The 24,783-nt window shown below is 28.6% G+C and overlaps 2 protein-coding genes across 2 annotated transcripts; one reads left to right on the top strand and one right to left on the bottom strand.

Annotated features, from left to right (window-relative positions):
* Nucleotides 1-6,768: 6,768 nt before the first annotated feature.
* Nucleotides 6,769-7,493, top strand: LOC148237312 (uncharacterized). Its single transcript, XM_088206070.1, has 3 exons — nt 6,769-6,821; nt 7,028-7,230; nt 7,307-7,493. The coding sequence occupies exons 1-3, from the start codon at nt 6,816-6,818 to the stop codon at nt 7,410-7,412; spliced, it is 315 nt and encodes a 104-aa protein (XP_088062196.1). The 5' UTR covers nt 6,769-6,815; the 3' UTR covers nt 7,413-7,493.
* A 1,125-nt stretch (nt 7,494-8,618) lies between these two features.
* LOC148237313 (synaptic vesicle glycoprotein 2B-like) lies at nt 8,619-19,129 on the bottom strand. Its single transcript, XM_088206069.1, has 11 exons — nt 18,904-19,129; nt 18,780-18,836; nt 17,317-17,478; nt 17,086-17,248; nt 16,427-16,548; nt 14,548-14,789; nt 12,673-12,890; nt 10,958-11,214; nt 10,684-10,843; nt 9,167-9,294; nt 8,619-9,092 (listed from the first exon to the last, which is right to left on the bottom strand). The coding sequence occupies exons 1-11, from the start codon at nt 18,905-18,907 to the stop codon at nt 9,037-9,039; spliced, it is 1,569 nt and encodes a 522-aa protein (XP_088062195.1). The 5' UTR covers nt 18,908-19,129; the 3' UTR covers nt 8,619-9,036.
* Between the last annotated feature and the right edge of the window lie 5,654 nt (nt 19,130-24,783).

The raw sequence follows: 24,783 nt of genomic DNA on the forward strand, positions 1-24,783 counted from the left end.
TTCACCTAGTATATACCGACTTTTAAAAATTATTCGATAACATTTGTCAGGAACTACTTAAAGCAGAATATAAAGCAACTTTATTTTCTTGAACGGTCTTATATGTACTAAATAATTGTATTATATTTAAAGAATATAATAGAATTATTTAGTACAAATATTATATCAAATAAAAAACAACTTCGGAAAAGCAACTTGTCATTTTTCATGTTGACGGATATATCGTATTATTATATTATATATTATATCGATATGACGTATAATTAGAAAAGGGTTGCGTCATCAGCTTCTTACATATAAACTCATACCATATAAGACTACCTTTACCTTAGAAATTATTGTAACTGATTCAAGGTTATAAATTTGAATATTCATTCATTTTGATCGCAATTGCTTCGTGGGTATTGAATCTATTATATATTCGATATTATTATGTAACATACTTACATAAATATCTCTGTAATAGTATGAGATTTAAACACGCAGTTTCCTATCTGTTACACTGTTTCTTATATTAGCTATTAATATAAAAAAAACTGTAGATATTTTTATTTATAAACATGTTTTTACAGTAATATGTTGGTCACCCAAAAACAAAATAAATTATATTACATTTGCTGCAAGTCATGGCAACCTTAGGGGAGGAAGTAACACGCAATAGGGTGGTTTGGGGTATCCTGGAAATTACTGCAGCGTAATAATTAACCAACCTTGTTCGTGTTGTTTTTAATCAGGTCCATTGCTAATGTTGCAATAATTCGCCAACGATAAGACAAAGCATTGCGATGACAAACATTTCTAAAGAAAACTTTGGTAAACTATTTGAAAGATTAAATTCCTTTCGGCGATAAAATTGGAATTATTTGCTATAATGTCTACAAATGTGTATACATAGACCATTTCATTTAAGTAGTTACTTTTATAGCAAGTATAAATTATTATGTATTGACAATGTATTATGTAATATATGGATGTTTTCTGTTGTCGTAAGTTTCAAGCGAACATTTTATGGGAAATTAAATGTATTTTGTTAGGTTCTGAAAAATCCGTGGTACAATGAAATAAAAAAAAATAATTATACAGTAAAATAAATTGAAAACATAACTAATTAGATGTTAACATAATTCAAGATGTAATAAAATTATCTGAAAAAACAACAATATCTCCAAATAAGAAATAACAATTAAAAATATATAATATAATATACAGGAGTTTAGCTTTAGGAAGAAATATTCCACGAAAAGTATGGAACCATTGTTATTTAAATTGTATGCGATGTAATAAAGAATGTGAAAACGATTGTTAATTTAAATCAGTAGTCGTCAATTTGGTTCGTATCGCCCATTAGTAGGCGATTCATGCTTCCATGGTGGGCGATGGGTATTTTTGTTCGGTGCTACAAATTTTGTTTTTCCTTCATAAATTGAAACATTGCTATATAACTTCGCATGTTTGACTATATATGTATAAATAAAAATACAACTTTTAAAAATATTTTCACTAATTGTTACTACGTTTGTGGGCGGTATGTATAAAGCAGTTTGAGACTCCTGATTTGAATGATAATTTGATTTAAAAAAATAGTTAAAAAGAAGAACAATATACTTAAACTAAATGTATGGTTATTAAATTATAAAAATATCGAAAATATTGTAAAAATTATAGCTCAATGAAAACATTTTGCAGAAAAACAAACAGACAAAAATGTTTTACAATTTTAATTAAAACAAAAAAAAACTTTTTTTATTATATATTATATATAAAATAAATACATATGAAAATATACAGGATTTACTGGTTTTTGTGCAACAGCATCTGTTGTGGTCATTATAAGATTTTTATAAAAAAATTCACTTTGTCCTAATTTTTTTGTTTAATCTGCACTATTATTTTTTTATTGGCAGCGATTTAAAAATTAAAAAAATATTAATCTGTGAAAAATCATAAAAAATACAAAAATGTGTTTTAATAGTAATTAAGTAATCAAAATATCTTTATTTATTTTATATATTTTTTATATATTATTCTACTTATGTGTATTTTTTTTGTAAATTCAGAAGCTTTCAATATTTTTGATGAAATTAATAAATAATATTGTTTGTTATGTTAATTTATTTCTTACTATTTTCTATAAAAAAACATTAGTATTATTTTTTAGAAAAATCATTTACATCAAAGTAAATAAAAAAAAAATATTATATAAATATAATGTTTTTTATTTATTATTTCTTCAGTTTTATATGGTAATATATGACTATCTGAGGTACTTCAAAACAGAAATATCAACCGCCGTACAGGTACGGCGATACCGTTCAAAGGTTTAATGACCTCCATTTTGAAGCAATATGATGAAGAAAATAGATTTATTTTTATAGTTTTAAGTAAATCTGATTTACGGTAGTTGTCGCTTTCATAAAATTCGTTGTATTTTATTTACATTTCAAAAAAAATTTTTTTTTTTTATTTTACTTTATATTTTGTTTTAATTTAATTTTTTCAATTTAAATTCTAATAAAAATACGGCAGTTATTATAGTCATAAAGTTCGTTATATCGTATTTATTATTGATTTAAAAAAATAATTTATTTGAACATTTTTGCCTTCTCTACGTTTTTTTCTTTTTGAGTTATGATTTTTTAAAAGTCGGCATTTTGAAACAAGGTTGGCTAGCAAAATTAGTAAACTATATTTCAAAAATATTTTGCTGAAATTTGATTAAAACTTTGGCAGTTTTTTAGTAACAAAATAATTACATTTCATATTTCAATTACAAAATATTAAAATACAATTTATTCAATTTGTTTTTTTTTTAATTATAAACGTTTTGCTTTAATTATTTTTTCGAGTTTTTCTTACTATATTTTGTTTTTTTTTATCAAATTTTTCCATGGCCCATATCTTTAAACAAGCCTTACTTACGAACTTGACTTACTACTAATTCATTAAAAATATCTATTTTTTAGAATAGTTTTATGGAAATAGTCGCAAAAACGGCTATATCCCATAAGTTACAAAAAAATAAATTTGTGATTTTTTTTAATTTGAGTTTTATTTATTTTTCTATAATATTACATTTTTAACTCTACTTTTTTGTTAGAATTTTACGCAGTAAGTAACGACTTTTGCATAACCGTCATTTTGAAACGAGATGCTGGGTCAGACTTGCTTACAAATTTATCTACCATATTTACAAGGTTATATTCTTAAAGAATTTTTAGAGAAGTATTAGATTAAAACCACACACATATATGCAGATAATTTAAGAGTAGCTATCGTAGATTAAAAGGAGAAATGCTGAGGTAAATTTTTTTAATAACTTTTTTCTATTATATTATACAATATAATAAAATCGTCACTAGTTAAATAAATAAAAATATATTATCAATATAAACTAAAATAATAAATTATGAATCATAAATTTATGCTTTTAGACTACATATATAAATGTAAAACTATGAAGATGTATACTATAAAGAGATTGGCAAATATTTTTTATAGATGTGGTTTTATTTAATGAAAATAACTTTATGTATAACTATAAAATAATTATGTTATTATTATAATGATTTTATTGGTTTATTATTTAAATAAAATTTATTTAATTTGATATATAAATAAATATATTAAACAGCGCACTTAAAAGTAGCCTAGCGACTTCCACGGTTTAGTCGTAAATATTCAATTAGTTAATAAGTATCTATTTGAACGATAGCCACCGAACGAGTTATTTATAATACAAGCGACCGGTATGAAATGATCCAGTTCTTGGATGCTGTTTTATTTAAGACGGTTTAAAATGTCAATTACTGGTTTCTGGTTTATTAAAAAAGTGGTGTACGTGATATTCTTACTGCTTTGTTTTGAGATTTTTAAAGAGCAATCGAATGAATAAACTTGCAAAAATGTAGTTTAATAAAATCTAATGAATTTCATTGAGCTAGATTATTTATAATTGATTAATGTGAGGACATTTAAACAAAGACTTGTAAAGTTCAAGAGCAACTGTATATACTTTTCAATTGATTTTTACAGTTTGAATTTGCATTTTTACTGCTAATATTTTTTATAAGGCAAACATATCCTTATCAAACTATATCCTTAAAACACATTGCTGCTAAGTATATTTTTATCCCTATTAAAAGAAGTTCTTCAAGATATTTTCTGTCCAAGTAAGTTTATCTTGAAAGCACTTGGATATAAATTATCGAGACAATAATAACGCACTGCATATTTCTATGGGATTCAATTTAATAATTTTATATATTTTTTATTTGTATTGACTTCAAGCATTATTATGGAATTGTCCTTGTTTTATAGATTAAATATTGCATAATTTATTATCTTTATAAATTCAATTAGAATATACCTATACCAAATGCTTTCTTTTATTTAGGTTGATGAATAATTAGTTGTTCATATATAGTTTATTCAGCAAATTATAGTGCCAGAATTTTATTATAAAGCACTATATATAATGGAATAGTAAATACAATGAAAATTTGACATATCATGCACACAATGCAATTCTCGAGATGGAAAAAGTCGTAGATGAACTCATAAATCATGAAGGCCAGCACGAAAGTGTTGCAATTTCTTTACTTTCAGGATGCCACACGAAGGTTTAGTATCGTAGCGATCGATCGCTTTACAACAAGGTGTGGTATTCGTAGTCAAGACTCGACCTTGGAAGTCAACGGTTGATGATGCTGTCGCTTCAAGGCCGGATGAGATACTTTTTCAGTGATACCGAATTTGCTCTCTACGGCCGGTGGGCGTTGAAGTTGACCAGTTTTGCAGCTGACCACGCCTGCCACGTACCAAGGTCGACTACAGAGATCTTCTGGAGTATACTATGTTTAAAAAGTTTTTACTAACCGCCTTGAATTTATTAAATTTAATTGAACAAGAAAATTCATTAATAAATAACGTGAAGAGCAGAATCCCCAAAAGAGGTGAAATATTTTTTTGACAATCGACCGCCATAGGATACAAACTATCTACGATCGTTCAAATAAATAGAGAAACCGATTTAAATCATCCGAGCAACCGAGGTCCAACATTTTTATAAATATTTATTTTATTAAATAATTATCATTATACTGTAAAGTATTTCTGGGGAATGTTCAAAATATTTTTGGGCTGCTATGACATTTTTATTTAAAATATTTTAAAGACCTGAAAAGGTCCTTTTTATCTAATTGTACTTTTTGTTCTCGTTCAACGTTATTATATTTATTTAAAATATGTAATAACAGATTTATATTGTCTGGTTTTATAAAATACAACATTTAAATTTTACAATTTTGGGTTTATATTAGGAATTTTACGATTATGTATTATAAATAAATTATGTTTTTAAAAAATATTATTTTTATGTTACGCTATTTTGTAAACACCCAGTGTTACATATAGCAAAGAGTCTTCTCGTTCGATTGTCCAGTGTGTTGTTTATATAAAAAGCTTAAATAAATTAATACAAAACAAACTTATGCCAGCGCAGTAAACCGGCGTAAATTTTATTTACAAACTTTACTTCGACTGAAACTAAAAATATAAATGTAATTTCATTCGACAATATTTTAATAAACGATATTTATTTATAAATTAATAATCATAATGACATGATAAATAAAAATATTATTTTTTAAATGTTGAATAAAAATATTGTTAAAATAAGAAAAAATATACAAATTATTAATAATTTTAACCCAATTTGTATTTCTACACGAAATATTAAATTTTTCAGTATGTTCACTTTGGTTTTAGTTAAGAACAGAATAGCGTAGTCCGTAAGTCTCAGATTAGCATCTCTGAGGTTACGGGCTCGAGCCCCAGCAGCGGCACGAAATTTTATTTATAAAAAAATGCGATATTAAAAACTGGCTTAAGTTGTACTGACATCTATTGGTTATAAATTGTATTACACATAATAATTTGTAATTATTAATATGGATGCCATCGATTCTCAGACTTTTCAGTCTGGTGGTTAATACTTAATTGTAGATTTTATCATAACAGTTAGTACATATTTACCCAATTGTAAAGCATTGGGCTTACGCCTATTAGGTTACGACGGAAGATTTGATAAATAAATAAATTACATATGCGCATCATGCGGAATAGAATATTTGTTTGTAATAAACTATCTAAAAGGCACGAACAAGATTTAAAGCTAAGAAATGTTGAGAGAAAGTATCATGTAACATATTATCGTGAAGACTTCGTCGTCTGTTTCGTATCACATATGATCGCTTTAAGCTTTTGTTTTGTAGAACTATGTATATAGAATATTTTTTTCCGGTTTTATGCAAACCATAATGATTATTTAGAAAATCCAGAATATTGTAATAGGATATTAGAATATTGCTCACTCATGATTGGTTAAGGGTTGGGGTAAGAAGAGAATCGTTGATCTCCTCCCATTTCCCCAGTCATATTTTAGCCGGAACGTTATTATAGAAAAAACACTTTCACTGAGACTTTATAAGCAAAGTCTCAGAAAATAATATTCAGAAAAAATGGTAAATCATTTTAAATGCATAATTTTATTGAATTTATTGCATATCTATACAATAGCTAATAATGTTTGGAACGAATTTGAAAAAAAAATCCTCTAATATAATCGGCGACTAATTGAATGTTAAAATGCGAATTAAAAATTAATAGCTTGACGCCGGTTTGATTTGTAGTTTTTCAAGGATTTTTGTTTTGTTGTGATTTTGTTCCTGTACTAATTGGTATATAAAGGAGCAGACTAGCTTCGTCTGTACATACAAGTCTTGTAAACAAGAAGTTGTATACTTACGAGTTCCGAGATGAAGGTTAGTAGTGTCTATTATTTCTATATTTTATTTCATGCAAATATGATCTACTTAAAAACACATAATAATTATTTTTTATTAAATTAAATTGATATTTAAAAGTAAACTAATCTAAAAATATTTCAAATACTTGCTTTACCCATTAAAATATGATTATAAGCTCAAAGTTAAGCATCGGCATGTGTTCAATTTAATTTATGTTTCAGTTCCTCTTGGTAGCGTTCCTCTTCGTAGCAGTTGCTCATGCTAGCACTGTTGTTCTTTCACCGACAGCATACCACGCGTATGCTGCCCCTGCTTTGACCCCATACGCTTATGCACCCCATTTGACCCCATATGCTGCTCACCCCATCTCTTACTACGCTGCCCCTCAAGTATACGTAGCTCCAGCACCAGCTATCCAACCCGGGTAAGATAAATTCAAAATCTAGACCTTAGATAATCTACTTCTCAAACAATTTTATTATTTTTTTGTTCAATTTTAGATACGTCGCTGCTACCAGAGGATCTCTTCATGTTGCCCCATTACCAGGCAATACTCCATTGGCTAGCCACCATTTGAACTTGCAACCAGCTCCTGGAACTGAATAAATTCTCAATTTCAAAACTATATAATGTATGAAAAATAACTTTCGGCCATACTTTTGGAATTAAATAAATTCAAAGTCAAAAGAACATGTTTTTTTCTGGTCCAAATAATAATGAAATAACTGGTAAACATTGAGTAAGACAGAAATTAATTTTATCTTATGTCTTAGTAATATAACGATAATCTTCGAGAAAATAGGCTGTCACATGTGTAATATATTTTATAATAGTATCCTTTAATTATAATAGTCCGACATATGGCGGCCTTTTCGTTACCGACGGGGTACCGAAAACACAATTTTTGATTGACACAGGATCGGACCTATGCGTGTTTCCAAAAAGTAAGTTGGGAATAAAAACTGAAAATTTTGAGGTTAATGGAAACTTCTGCCTGTCTTACCACCACTGAGACATATGTACGACATCAAACTGCCGCTGTTACAAATTCACCGTATCCGCCTGAAAAATTACGACTCGATGAATTCGGATACAAAAGTGACCATATAATCACCCGCAGCCGCAACGACACCGAATGTCGAAATAGCAACCACAACAACCGCCCATGGATTCAAGCATCTTCTCGACGTACACGGACTCAACCAAAAACCAATGATGATCACCACACACATCTGTGCTTCCTGTGGACGCTGCTAGGAACCTCCTGGCCGACCAGAACCTCCGAGTGCCACATATCTACGACAGTAACACTAATTCCTCGTTGAAGTTTCGACCGTAAACTTTACGACGACCTGCATCACCAACTGTTCGTTCCAATTTCAACCACAAACTCAACGACGACCCGCTGCATCGCAACTCATCTAAGCAGAGCTTTCTGTAGACGCGGCCTAGGAACTAGCTTCTTGGCTGACCGGAGCATCTGTGTACTATACAGCCCCGCAGTCACTTGGAGACACTTTCCAACACCAACAATAAACCCGCGTAGAATCTCCTACGACTTCTACGCCTAGCACATCTGCGTAGAATCTTACATGAATTTATATTAAACACGCCCGTGTAGAACCATTTCCGACTACAAAAACACCTGGGCACCGGAACAATGGAAACGTTTCGAACGATAAAACTAAACTGCGACCCTTTCATTTTTTGTTTCTTTTGTTTCGTGACAACATCACTTCACCAGGAGTATCTGTAACGTTTGAAAGGGTCATTGTCTCAAACCTTAAACGTAAATAAAATATATTCTCAATATACGGTTTACATATTTTATTTTTTCACCTAGTTGCTATTTTCATACATATAAAGGTGACTCTGAATTATATCGATAATTATTATTAAAATAATTAAATTTAATAACGAGAAAATATTCATTCAAAAATATCAATCAATAAAATTGCGATAAATACTATTAAGAACAATTAAATAATTATATAAAAATCATAATTATGTATGGTAACAATTAATAAATTAAAACTACACATATGTAATACAAAATAAATACATATATGGACAATTGCGCTTCATCGCTACTTCTTTAAAAAAACATTTGAGCGACACTGTACACCTTTTAACCGTCCTAATATTGCTAAAAAAGTACACTCGGACACTTGACGCTGTGCTACACCATACTTTGCTCAATTAAGATATCTACACAGTAGATAGTGTCATTTTAATCCAATGCTTCACGTCCAGTTTGCGGAAGAAGGAAGCATAGTAAACCACTCACTAAAAAATAAAATAAAATAATTATATTAAAATTTGAATAAAAATATTAATACTATATGATTAATGAGTCTTACCAAACAACATAGCTGAGAACAAAACTATCGGTATCATACAATTAAGATCAACCAAATATCCAAAGACTAAGTTTCCAACTAATCCTCCGCCTCGACCTGCTGTTAGAGATAACGCAGCTGCCATAACCCTAAATAAATAATCACAATGTATAATAGTTGTTTTTAACTTAGTATTCATACATAGTGTTACTAGCGTCGTATACGTTAAAAAATTGTTGACAATATTCATATATAAAATAAACGTAATAAAAACTGTGGGGGCATATTTATTTATTTATAATTATGGCCAAAATTAGGCGGCTCTTTGCTAACATTGACGTGACGGCGGTGGAGGGCTGCATATTCTTTGCCGGATCGCAACGGCAGTTTGATGACCGAAAGTGCCTCATCCGCCGATCACTCCTTTATATCTTTCATTAAATATGTAACTTAAATGTAAACCATGTATCGCTCAATAAAAAACAATACTTACTGCAATGGCGCAATTTGTGTGTAATTGCCACCCGTCTGCAAAAAAACTTTGAGGCAATATAGCTAGTACACAGAAATTGAGAAATACTCATGTATATTTTTAATGGCATTTCCGTAAAATAATATAAAAGTACATTTTCACCGGAAGGTATATATTTGTGCTAGTTAAAATATTATTTATCTGACAGGTCCTAGTGAAATTATATACAGGCATGAAACGTGTAAAAAAGCGACGTAAGTAGGCGTTTTCAACTGACAGTTGTGAACGCCACTTATTAAATAGCTGTAGGGTGACACATCACCTGTTAAGGCCAAAATGTTTAAACCCAAGTCTAACCTAAGCGATTTAATCAAACCCAATTAAACACTTTGAAAGTTTTAAAATTAACTATAGTTTTTGGACTTTCATTGGGTTAAACTGGGTTTGATCAATTCGTTTAGGTTCGGTTTGCTTTGAACAGCAAATGACACATTTAATTTCAATGACAGTAGGACGACACATCACATGTTAAGGCAAAATTGTTCCAAACGTACATGTAACAACACAGTTTGATTGACATTGCCCAGTGATATTATAAAGCAATTGTTAAATATATTTTCACTTGCCTAGTTAGTGAAATTATATTTCTAGCAAATAAACGTTTCGCAACTGGCAAATTGTATTTTCGCTATTAGAAATACATATCTACGGGTGAAAATGATTTCACTGAAACAGGTTAATTCAATAAAATTAACTTATAAATACCCATTCACTGTAACATATACAAAATAATTTAAACTCTTATATTCATTTTTGAAAACAAATACTGTTACTAGTTTAGAATAACGACACCACGCTAAAAACAATGGTTATGTACTCCCCACTGCGCCATATTGCCGAGATTGACAATGGTTTCGCCCTGACGGCTAGGAAAGCGGCCAACAACAATGTTTTAAAATTTACTACTCCTTGATGTAAATTGCTACATTGTTGTAATGCATTAAGCTAGCGACTGTCACTTTACAACACTAATCATTAAATGATATTTCAATATAAATTTCAATACCTTAAGTTAGTTGGGAATAGATCTACCAAGACACAGTACAAAAGACTGATTCCTAATGACGTCAGAGCTTCAAAGACGCATGACAAAATCAAGTTTTGATTAGCATTCTCCACAAAGTATAATCCGATAGTGACGCCGCCAGCTACTACTAAGCTGAAAACTAGAAAAAAAACACATTAGACGGGTCGGTTTAATTTAGGGTGGATAATGATGCAACGCGCTTATGTTAAGCTGCATTTGTATGGCTTCTCTGAAATGACACATTTAAACTCACTCAAGAAGAATTTGGAGCCGAGCCGATGAACGCATAACGGTAACCAGAGACTGGTCGGAATGCACGCCAGGCCGATGATCAATGTGTGGAGGTAGACGGACTCTTTGATTGGATCTCCACAGAATATGTCTTCTCCGTCCGGTTTCAGAATGATGGAGGATACCTCGCATACCGAAGCCGTGGCGTTTGGAAACGCCTCTTCAAACTCTTCGAAACGGTTGAATAATTCAGGGAACCACACCATCAGTGTGTAATAACTGCAAACGAATAGTATAGATGAAAAATTACAGAAATAATAATATATGTTTACAATTAGAAATATCATTTATATAAATGCAGCACAACCCAAGAATTCATTAAACATGCAGATAGAGCTGAGATGTAACGTTGACGACGTCAACTCTAAGGGATAAGTATATATTAAAATATTATATATTAAAACTGGCAATAAGTATAATACATTTGTTGCATATATGTATATCTAAATTTGATATCATACAAGTATAATGGTGTTATTTACCATAAATGCAGAAATGTAGAGCAGATCAGTTTTTAAACCTGACTGACAAAACTCTGAATGATATGGTTTTGGTATTGATTCTAAACTTTACATATGTTACGTTACATTCATATGTTACAATACATACATATAACCAATATTTAAGCTATTTTAATTCATAATGTTTGTATTCAATAGTCGTTAATATATATATTATGTTATCTATTTCTTATAATATAAAAACTAAACAACAGCAATAAAATACATATGTCAAAAGAAACTGTATTCTCAAATATACACATCTTTAAAAAGACGTCCATACTGAATGAGATTAAGGGAAAGTAGACAAACTAAATTATTTTGTTAAATGCTGCCTACTCACTGTGATTTCTGAATAGAGTATATACATAAAACCCATGTTTTTCTTCAATATCCATTATAAACTTGTACTACTAAAAATATTGTATGATTAGTTCAAGAGAGACATTTAAGCTTTTTAAAACATAAATTAATGACTTAATAGTTGAATGTTGATTTTTTGTGTTACAATATAAATAATTCAAGATATGCCAATTTGATGTTAAAAATTTGACTTTAAATTTAAATATCTTCATTTTTTAAATATATATATATATATACATATATTATACATAACTAAATAAAATATAAATCAAATATTTATCTATATATTCCCAGATTTATGATATATAGCAATATAAAGGTACGCTAACAATACGTCAATTGTTATTACATTACTAGACTAAAGGTACATTTGCCTAGTAATGTTTCTTTATAATAAACAATATAAAAGTAAAAAATAAATTCTTGCACTACTAAATGTTCATATTTAATTATAACGAGAGAGAAACATTTCAATAAGACTAAGTTTAGTGGTAGATACGACTATGTTATTAGTGCTAAAATATTTAATAGATAAAAAAATGTGAGATATATTAAGAAATAAGTCACTTATTAAGCTAATTATTTAAATATATACATACCTTCAAAGATAACTTATCATGTATGATAAAAATTATATTAATATAAATCATAAGATAATGGTACAATACTTGATTTTATAGTATACAATCTTCAAAGATACGGAACTATATAAAAGCTAACAGGATAATATGTCTCTTTAAAGGTTTTAAATACATTAAAGATAAAACAATGAACTTTTTATAGATGTTTAGTTTTACTAAACATAAATTTTTACCTTGTTGTTAGACCAAATTGTATCAAGCACGTCAAAATAGTATATTTTCTATGAGGCGGCTTGCAAAGAGCCTTTGTCTGTTCCCATATCTCACTGAAGAGCCTATGTAAGTCTTTGGGCTTACGGATACTAAGACTCCGTACAGACTTTGGCTTCTCTGGATCACCGTTGCTAGACACCGTCGATATCGAACGTACCTTCTCGCGTAAGCTCTTGACCTTATATCACAAAAATAATGAATTAGTATCAAATTAAGTATGCATATTATATTCATTAACATAGTATCTGTTGTAAAACCATCAAAGAATAACAACTTAACGATAATCTTAAAATATGTTTTATATTTTGATAGTACTCTTATTTTTAATTGTTTTAGTATTTATACATTTCGTCCTTGAAAACATAACGTAGGTTGTTTGACTTTTAAGAGATGTTTTGAATGTGAAAGTTATATTTTTGTCAATTCTAAACATGGAGGTACATTTTTATTGTTATTTATTCTCAGTCTATTCACATCCAGGACTTCTTTTGTGTTAAAATATAATTAAATACATGTTTTCTTAAATTATTTTTGTCAACATGACCATTAAATCAACCTTTAGACACTAAATTGCCTTCGGTGTTCACTTTTCTATGAATGAACTGTTTCTTAAGCATATTGCAAATAAATGCAATTTAATGAAAACAAATCATAAAATTTGGCAATTAATTGGATAAATTTAGTTTAGATATTGTCATTTATGTATGGTGACAATAAGCTGTTTTTGTTAATACGTTATCATTATACATAAAATAAGTAGTGTTATAGATAAACATAAGTTTTTATTCTTTCCATTGCAATTATCATACTAGCATAATAGACTAGTGGTATGAGTCGGTAAATAATACCTGAAAGATCCGTGTTTGAATTCCACATAGACTCTAATTTTGTCAAGGAGATCAGAATTATTGATTATTATATAATCACACAGCTTTTCCAGATTTTTCTAATCATACATTGAATATCGTGGTAAATTATTAAAATAAAATAAAGTTAGACGTCTATTGCCTGTAAGATATAATAATAGCTAATAATTTATTAAATATATGTCACAGATTTACAGACTGGTTTCAGTTTGCTGCCGCATTACTTATTTAGTAGTTGTTGACTGTGTTAAAACTATTGTAACCTATTATTTACTGAAGTATATTATTTTGCAACGAAAGATTTACTATAAATACATATACTATTATACATATATTGAAAACAATCTCGACATTGATTCTTATTGCATGGACTTTATATGAACCGTATGCTGATTTATTTGATCTTGATATAAATAGAAGTAAGTTGGTTGGTAAATATGTAGAAAAATATAATGTAAAAAGCTCATTTTATCAGAAAAATAACACTTGATGTTATAATATAAAGCCTCTGCTATATGATTAATATTCTATAGCACCTTCATATACAATTAGTTTATCGCACATTGACCTGAAATGAAATAGCATAACATAACATCTAAGAAATATTACAGTATATATATATATATAAGTATCAAACTAAAGAATTTAGTAGTGCTTTTGTTAAGGTATGTTAATATGTTAAGTCATGACTGCTAATCTAATAATAATATCATAACGATGACGAGCTAGAAGTTACATATTTAATCAGATTAATAGATAAAGAAAGATTTCTACCAGTATCCTGTACTTGATCGTCTAACTGTATCTTCTGGTGGATAGGAATTAAGATACTAAACTCATGGTACTAAACATCATTTGTGAAGGTCGGTTTATTGTGTAGTAGGGGCATGGGAGATCATATAATGTGTGTTAAGTATTCTTCGTTGCGTTTTTTACAGATACATTATTGGTAATAGTATGTTAACTAACCGGATAATTGTCCATGGAGTCGCCGGAGTTTTGTTCATATATTTTCTTGAGAACGTTTAGAGCATCGTCGTAGTCACCGCATTCCATCATGAACTTCGGACTCTCCGGGAAGGCGAACAACCATGTGCCTAAGAGTAAGCTAGGCACTGCACACACGGCAACGAACAAGTTCCAAGAGTCGAAGATGAAGTAGTTGTTTTGAATTCTCATATGTTCTATCGGTATGATGCCCCAAGCTATCACTGTAAATTATTTAGATTTAAAAAATGTATGTTAAAATTATAAAAACAATATTTGTGTATGATCTAAATGCGAAATCATTAGTAACTTGCTTCATTATACTGATTTAGTAACCGATTTGGGTGTTTTATTATAGTATACCGCATTTAAATGCTTCCAAGTTGTTAGAATTTGTTATCAGCTCAACATAAAATACTTAAAAAGAGCTGCAAATCATGTGTTATATCTAACGATAGATCAGTGCTGCAAGTCGATGATTAATAATTTAATGTTCTAAGCTCGAATCTCTTTTGAACTCCAAAGTTTTTTCATTTCTATAGTGGCTGGAAGATTAGAATTAGTGATTAATATAAGTATCATTATATTTTATGTCTCCTGAACTATGTCTTATAACATCATGCTGAATAATTAAAACCAAACTCTGTCGTGCAAATATAGAATATAAATTAAATGTAGATCATAGAGTAGTAGATAGTATTAGATATGTATAAGCAAAAAAATATTGAAATATTGAGTTGCGTCAGCGTGTAAACACGAGAAGGCACTTTCTTAATGATTTTGCAACAAGCCAGAAACGAAGATTCTAACTAATAAATAGGGTTTTTTCAAGCACACTCTCGGATAGTGTTGATCTATTCTAACCTGGATAATCACAGTTGGTGAACGCAACGTGGTCGAGTCTTATTTAATATATATTTTTATATATTAAAAATGGCAATGTTATTAAAATATTTTTTTACACACATTTTTATACAGAAATCTAATCTGTTTTTTTTTATATATTCGAACAATTTAATTTATTTATATTTTTATAAATATTAATTAAAATACTAATTGTTTTAAATATTTGCGATTTACAGAACAAGCTTATTCGTCACGCCGGCGTTATACAAGCGCATGTGACAATTGAAGATTTTGATGGATTAGGATAGAATCAATTTCATATGTACCTTTTAAATAAACATAAACTTAGAACAGTATATGTCTATACAAATACAAAGTGCCGACAATCCGGTAGAATGTGACTAGCAGGTACTCAAATTCCATGTGCCCAGTGACAGCGTTGGCAAATCTATTATACATCTACTTAAAATACGACCGTTACACTAAAGATTTCTATTATAAAAAAAGTAACAGACAACAACATGGTCTGTTTACGCCCAAAATCGTCGCATTGGCTTAATGGTCGAGATTAGAAAAGAACAAAAGCACTTAATTTATTTACAAAGAGAGTATAAACGCAAATATAGTGTACTCACGACTCACGACACTTACTTTCATAACACACTTCTACTTCTTAATCGCCGTACGCTTTCTTTTGGGATATAATGATTTGGAATTTATATATTATAAATCCTAATATAAAAGTATCTGAGAAACTTTTTTTTCCACTAAGATTGTTCTATTGACATTTCGAGATTCAGCGTCAAATTCTAGTTTCATAAAGTTATAATGTGTATATTTTCTGTATGCTGATGGAAGTTGAAATAGAACACCAAAAATCGGTTACTAAACCAGTGCGACAAACCGCGTTACAATCCATTTACAAGTGCATTGGTTTGTTTGTTCTTTGTACAAGAAAAATGAACGATGTTAATAAGCTGATAATGATATTAAAAAATAAAAAAGTTGAACAAACATGGCAAAATGATAATTCCGACTGTCCAGAACATTTCCATCCAACACAGTATCTTCTCTCTGTATTTGGTCGGTTGGAATTCTCCCAGGTATGGGAAACATATTCCCATGGCTCCAGCGACTCTGTGAATTTAAAATAAAATATGATCAATGGGTATTCTTTACAAATATAAAATTAGAAATGTGTTCGTATGTTTATACACTATTATCTCCAGAATGAATCTTTAGATTTTAATGCAATTTTTATTTTTATTTTGATCCATTACTGGAAACGGTTTTAACGTTTTAATGTTACTTCAAAATCACGCGATAATTAGTTAATATATGTTTTGAAAAAAAATTCAATATTTCTTAAATTTTCTGTAAAAATCTGGCAATGAACTATAAAATAAATGAAAACCTGTGCTTCAAATAGATAATAATGATATTATGTTATTTTACCTATTTAAAAATCTGATATCTCTCCACGGAATTACATAAAAATACATTAATTACATCTTATATTTAATAAGCAATAAAATTACTTAATAAATTTAAATGCTTGAGAAGCTTATTAATCTGTGATTTGACAATCATGGTAATAGATTTTAGGTGAACAATAAAAAATATGTTCAAGTGGACAAAAATATTTTAAATACCGTAGTGCTTAGGAAAACTTACGCAAATCCATTGAAGAACCTGAAGAAGCAGAAGAGTGCAAAATACTGCGATACTGACGATGCAAAGCCACACATAGCATCCAGATAAAGGGTTGCTATGAGAACTACCCTTCTGCCTTTTGTGTCAGCTAAACATCCCCAAAAATATGAACCGATTACCATTCCTATATAAAAATAAAATACAATTATTAATAAATAAATATCAAAATATAAAGAAGATAAAAAATCTTACCTAACATAGGAGTCGCCGTCAATATTCCCTTATCTTCTGACGTCATCTTGAAGTCGCATGTTGCCGCTGGTAATACGAATGACACTATTGTGATTCCGATGGCAGTATTTGCATAAATTAAACCACATACTGCTAGTAACTTGTAGTGAAATTTGCCGAATTCTAAAATTATATAAATAATGTTAAAAATCTAGATAATCATTTTGTAAAAAATAGCCTTTCACTTTGTTAGGAATGGAAGCGTCGTTAGAATTCCCACAATTCTCAATCAGACATTACTATGCAGTACTAAATAAATTTTACCACTTTATTCAGGCTCTTAAATGAAATCTTGACCATAAAGCTATCACTTCACTTTTTACTCGGAACGAAACTTCAGACAAACTGCCACCAAGGAGAGCTACGCCGAATCGACTAACACGACCCTTAGAAGCCCGAGAAAAGCAGTCGTTTATTTATTTACAGACCCAGTAGATTTTTTTATTTGAATATTTTCGGTAAAAAACACAAAATGTCAACTCTATGTATATTATATATTTTGATTTTATACGGAATATATAATATGATTATTTTCATTATTATGAGATTTTTAGGGTAAATAATATTTGCGTAAAAATATACTTATGTTTTGAATCGCTTATTTAAAAAAAGTTAAAAAATCGGCGGTAAATTTAAACAAATATATCTATATTTTTAACTTAAAATATTTTTTTAAATAAAGTTAGTCAGCAAATTTAAAATGGATATTAGTATATTTTTATTGATAATAAAACTGTAACAATGAATATTTTATTTTATATTTTATAATTATAATAAAAAATATTAATTAATTTATTTTTTTAAATTAATTAATATTTTTAGTTTTTAAACTTTATAAGAAAAAGATATTTTTTAGTTTTTAATACATATTAAACTTTATAAGAAAAAAATTGTGTATGTATAATTGCGTTGTTATATTAAAATAACAAATTAGTAGAAAAGGTTAAGATATTTATTTTACTTAATTTTTTGACAATTATTTTTTTTGTATTGCAAAAGCTATGATACTTTTTAGAATGATTACTGTTTTATTAGTTTTTTTTTGTAATTTCTGAAACTCTATATGTATGATTCAAATTTTTAGCAAAAATGCAAATTTAATTTATTTTTTTACTGTCGAAAACATTTTAGTGAATTTAAAAAAGAAATTCCCTTAACTAAATGTACTTAGCACATAATTAACAATGAATAATAAATTATTATGAAGTTCATGAGAAAGGATATAACAAATTAATTATTGATATGCAGAAATTCTCTAACTGAATTAAATCATTGATGGCAATGTACTGTCAATCGGTTTAAGCATTCACCTTAAGTTAGGCCAAGACCCAATCAGATTTGTTCGCGTCAAGAATGATAACACTTTCTGTATTAATTTGTCAATGAAAAATTTGATAAATCATTAAATAGATAAAAAAACTTACTAGTCGCTGTAATGGCATTTTCAAAATCTGCTCCTTCACCCTCCAAAAAGTCGAGACCTAAAATTTTGTCGTCATAAAGTTTTTGAAGATTTTTTTGATAAAAACCCAAAAATTTCAATCTTACCCATCTTAACTTTTAAATATTAAATCACGCGCGATTTTATTGTATATATTTTTATTTTATTTAAATTTCACTAAATAATTAGTTACGGTCCTTGCTTCTCACACACAACACTAATCACTGTATGCCATTTTATTGTGACACGTTTATTTTTCAGCGAAGCTTTCTGGTCACACTGTTGGCGCGGTACCTGTTCAGATGAACTACATCACGTAAATAATGACAAATCATTGTCTGCGCGAATTTAAATCAGCTTTAATGATTTGTGGCACGTGGTAAGATGTGCAGTGATAACGAATCACGGAAACGGGAGGGGGAACTAATGACGAATGGACCCCGAGACACGAAGTAGGTACGTACATTTTTAACTTAGATAAATAATTATCATGTTAATGTTTGTACCAATAGTAATACTTCCGTAGTATATTTATAACATTACACAATGACACTGTTTCTATTTTTTTAATGTCTAAAACAAAATATTTTTATTATAAACAAATGAATTTTCGATTCAAAAGTTATCAAAGTCTTTGTACAAAATATGAAAGACATCTATAAATATACGTACTTCATTCAACAGGTTGTGTCACTAAAGTTGGGCTGAGTGCAAAATCGCATCACCTGAGCGTGTTCTAGGGCAAAAACAGAGACCTGCAGTTAGACATAGTCGAATTAGGAAAAAAAAGAGTCATACAGCAGTCAATTAACTTCAGTTACAGTAGATACAATAATTTTACAATCACTGTTCGGTATTTGTAAAATTATTAAAAATAAATAATTTTTATATTTAATAGGTATTTAAACCATTTATATAAGATAAATCTTGATGTTGATTAATATAATCATTCTTTTAAATAGATTCGTTGCAGAGAGTTATTCATGGAGTGTTCACGGTTCTGAACAACTTTCGCTCGCTGCCGCTCGCTCGCATCTTGCCTGTCCAACGCTAATATCTTTTTATTGGATCTACGATTAGTCGCTGATGATTTAAAAAAAATGTTTTTAAATCATCAGACAATTTTAAGAAGATAGAGTAAACGAACTCTTTATTAGTTTATTTAATAACATAAGAATTAGCAATGAACCGAGATTTTATCCTTGCAGCACTCCAAAGCATGTAAAGTTAGCTATGGGAATCGTGATTCCAATTTAGGTCTCTTCTCTTTTTTCTCTTTATTAACGGCATACATGCAGCAATTAATAATTGTGAATATTATTTATATACTGATTACCTGAAAGTGTTTCATGTAATCAGTATTCACTCTCTTCACAGAAAGACCTGGATGTGGTCGATCGATAGAGTCGCGATCGCGTTCCTTATTCTTACCCGTTGCGGCCAGAACGTCAGCGCTTCTTGCACGAGTCACCCAGATTCTTAACGAGCTTAACAAACACAAGGATATTTTTGGCAAAATGTATGTGGGATGGTGATTTTTGTTTGTATAATGGCCATCATGACCCATAGTAATGATGGTCAGATTTGTAATTAAAATAAAATAAAATAAAAGTTTGAATATTGCGTCACTTTCGTTTTACAAATTTAGTCTGTACCAGATGACAGACCTGATTTTAATTTACTAAACTGGTATTTTTAATTTTTAATCGATTAGATTGGATTATTTGAATATTTATTTATATAACAGAATATTTATTTACTGTATTTGATATATAATATAAATTACATTATAGCGAATTCGTTGCAGCTCTTAAAAAAAATTATATTCATTTACATATTTGCACTTATAATAAATGCATTAAAATCTAAAAAATATTGTTTTAATAAAATAATTTTATTTAAAATGTATTTGGTATAAAATGCTGTTAAATTTTAAAAGCATTAGGTATATGAAATAAAACATTAGCATTAATTGTTTAGTATTTTATCTCACGAATTGTAACAATACAATAGATTTTGTTTTTCTGATAAATAATAAATACTTTAATTAATAGTAAAATATCGATTATTTATCTATATTTGTTCAATTATTTTATGTTAGCAATTTTTTACAAAAAATATTTAATATTAGATCTAACATTAATTATATTTCTTTATTTTTTTGGTTTTGCGATTTTTTTCTTACATTTGCAAAAATGTATACATTTATATAAATTAACGAATATTTCAATATAATCGAATAAAATTCTCTCTAGACTTATTTCTCACCCACTTTCCTCCAAACAATATGTTTGCAGTTTTTTTAAGTGGAAAGAAATATTTTACCGAAACGGATATAAAAAACGACATTAAATAATTTTTTGCTTCCAAAAATACGTTATTTCCGAATCAGATATAAAAATAAATCGATTAACACGTGGAGAATAGTTGTAGGAAAAGATAGATAATATATGATCTAGTAAAAATATTACACGTTTTAATTTTTAACTCATTTAACACGCACCATAAAAACCGCAAATAATTATGGATATTTACTTCCATAATTATATCCTCTTACTCAAAATATAAATAAGCAAGTATAAACAATTTATGGCTCACAAGTCATTACGGCTGACCACCCCATCCTCTCAAGTCCAATAATAAGGAACAAAGCGTATATAAATATGCTAGTTGCAATGTCCAAGGGCGTGAAAAAGAGGGCTATTTGATCAAAATAAACCTGCGTATAATTTGTCAAAGCTGCTAGCTATTATTATTATTAAATAAATATTTTTTTACGAAAACTCTTTGACTTAATTCCATTAAAAACTTTATTACTGTCAAGAATGTGATTCAATCTGACACCTATATTAAATTTATCACTTTATCAGGATCACTCGTTTGGCGTGTGACTGAATTTTTCGCCATTAAAATCGTAATAAAAATAATTGTTGAAACTATTTGCAAACTATATAAGAAGTTTATACATCACGACTTTATAGAGGCGCAATCCGATGTTTTCATTGAAAAACATTGAGATGCATGATATTAAAATTTTGGTTTATAAAAATCGAGAATTTCGTATAAGAAGGTAAGAGAATTGTTGATTTCTAGAGACAGTAATAAAGACAAAAACTTGATTAAGGTGAAACATGTAATAAATATAATTAATTAGTCACTCTTTTAAATATTATAAATATCGAATTAATAAAATAATTATTCTTATATACAAAAAATCGTTAAAAAGATTTTTTTATTTTTGCAATTTTTAGGTTGATTTTAAATTTTTAGACTAAATATTTATTTTTATTTCACATTTTTTTAATATTACATAATGTATTGCATTCATGATTTTTATTAATTAAATAGTAAAATATTTCACCATAAATATATCTAATCTTGTGTTTTATATATGTGTAAATAAACTGATAATGCAATTCTAGAGAGAAATTTCGTATTTTTAAAATTTTTAGCATATCAGCAAATCAAAAATGATAATTAGTTTATTTTTAATAATATTGATAGATTGATGTTATTTAACGATTTGCTACTCTAACAATCTTTATGTATTAAAAAATAACAGATAAGCAAAAAAAATGTGCATATCTGATTTTATGATGTTTCATTAATAAATATATAATTTCACTATTGATCATTGAATTAAAAATAGTTATATATGATACATATATTTTATGTGTTTTTACAAAAATATTATTAAAGTGTTAATGCTATTATAGTTATAATATATTTTCATATTTAAATTTTTAAATACTAAGGGATTATTCAATTTTTAGATTTAACATTAAAACCATGGATAATTCAATATGTGTATCTTAATTTTATTCCTAGCCTTCATTACTTGATTTCCGTGTCATTTTTGCTGCATATTATCTATGATGATGTTGAATGTAAAATGTCAGTTATTTATTGAATATCATCTATCACACAATTACATCTTTTATATCTTCAAAAAGTATCTTGTTTACAATGTCCATATAGGAGCTTTAGCTGTGGAAAATCAAGACCGAAAACAGCCAAGAGATAAGGTCCGTCACGATAGTGATGTGAAAATATTAAAATTGTAAATCAAGAGTGATGTGATAATCCCTAACATGGCAGTTGCGTTTTCTTTTATCGCATTCTTGTACGACTAGATATATTATATAACGATGTCCTCATTTCGAAATTTCAGAATGCTCAACCCTGAAACGTTGCCTTTTGATGAGGCCGAACCTACAGTTAGATAATAATTAATATCTAATACAAATATGTGGACTCATCATAGCTTTATCTCCTCTAACCATCTTCGACGTGACTTTGCTAACATTTTAAAATTTTCACGTACTATGGTAAATTTTACTTTGTTTACGCATGAGAATCAGTTTAACTTTACCTCAACGAAAACGTGATTGTGTGAACGTTGTTGAATTTCAACGTACGATGCACATCTAATTCAATGTGAAGTTTTCTTATGCGAGGTCAAGGTCTGAAACAGTTTATGGTAATATTCGCAAATGGAAATTTCTACTTGTCAATTAATATTAACTTAATATTAGGTTGTTCAATATGAAGTGGCATGTTTTAACTACAATTTTATTAATCAAAATATGCTTCATTTATAAAAATTATGTTTGTAAGAAGTAGTAAAGTCGTCAAAGGCTTTAAAATTTCATATTACGAAGAAGAAAATTTCATATTTATAAAAATGTGATAATCTGTAGATCAGGGAAATATGGGAAATGAGCCGAAATTTCCAAACCTAAGTCGTTTAATTTTGTAACAGTAATTAGTGATGGATTAGGTCTCGCATTATAATGTAGCAGTATTTATCTAAGTCTGTTTATCATCGAATGCTTTATAGTTTAATTTTTATGTGTGGTTTAAATTTCCCTACAATATCATTTCGTTGTTATAATCTCTTCTTATATAAGAAACGATTGATGAATAATTCTTCCAAGTTAATACTACACTATAATTTTTTTTCACGTGCCAACTTAGTTTCGGAGATTCTTAGCTGTCTAAGCATAGGCCTGATTCTTTAAATTCCCGTGGAAAATCCATTTCTCATTACAGGTAATGATTTTCTTTAAGAAATGAAAAATGATCAATGCATAATTTCCCTAGTTGCAAACTCGATTTCAATACATGTTTTGAAGCTTATTTACAGTTCTCTGACTAACGGTACCCTCTGCAAATCCCAAATTGATATTTGGCCTGCTCCGTATTATGTTTCAGTTTTTCCCTAAAAAAACAAGATTGATTACATTGAGCGGATAAATTATTACATGACATAAAAATATGTTTATAATTATACATCGATAAGCGAGGCGCCAACAGGCAGAAAACTGGTTTTCGTTTTGTAATTTTACTGACGCTTCGCTTCGGTGTTGCCAGGGTAGCACTAAATTTGCCAACATTGTGTACATTTTTCTTTTCTTTAATTTTAGTTCTTTATTTAACTCAACCTTATAATTGTGAGCGTTATATGACAAGCAGTTTTAGGCTTAAGCTGTTAAATAAATAAATAAAAAAATTATTCGTAACATATCGACATTTTGACAGTCACAAATTCATATTCATGACACATCATAAAATTGATCGTATTGATGACTGGTTTAATTCCAGATTTCATCTATCTCTGTGCACTTGAACAAATCATAAGTTTAGATCTGATCTTATTTTCTGTCAAAAGATTTGATGTTAAGATATCCAAAAATAAATTGTTTATACTGAAATGACGGGTGATAAGCTCATCAAAAAGACACGGTTCATTTGAGAATAATTTTATGCTAATAATATATTAAAATCTGATTCATAATTAATAATAAATTTATAACATAAATATATTGAATAATAACAATTGTTCGATGTTACCCCACAATCAGACACATTAAAATAATAATTTTTATATAATAACGCGATTGCGCAATAAAATTTATATAACAAATAAAAGTTAGACGAAAAACAAACAAAAGATCTCTTATCGCTAAAAGAGCGCTATAAAAATA

Source organism: Plectrocnemia conspersa, unplaced genomic scaffold (genome assembly GCF_051122295.1).
Source record: "Plectrocnemia conspersa isolate PC_06_02 unplaced genomic scaffold, ASM5112229v1 ptg000002l, whole genome shotgun sequence".
Classification (NCBI taxonomy): Eukaryota; Metazoa; Arthropoda; class Insecta; order Trichoptera; family Polycentropodidae; genus Plectrocnemia; species Plectrocnemia conspersa.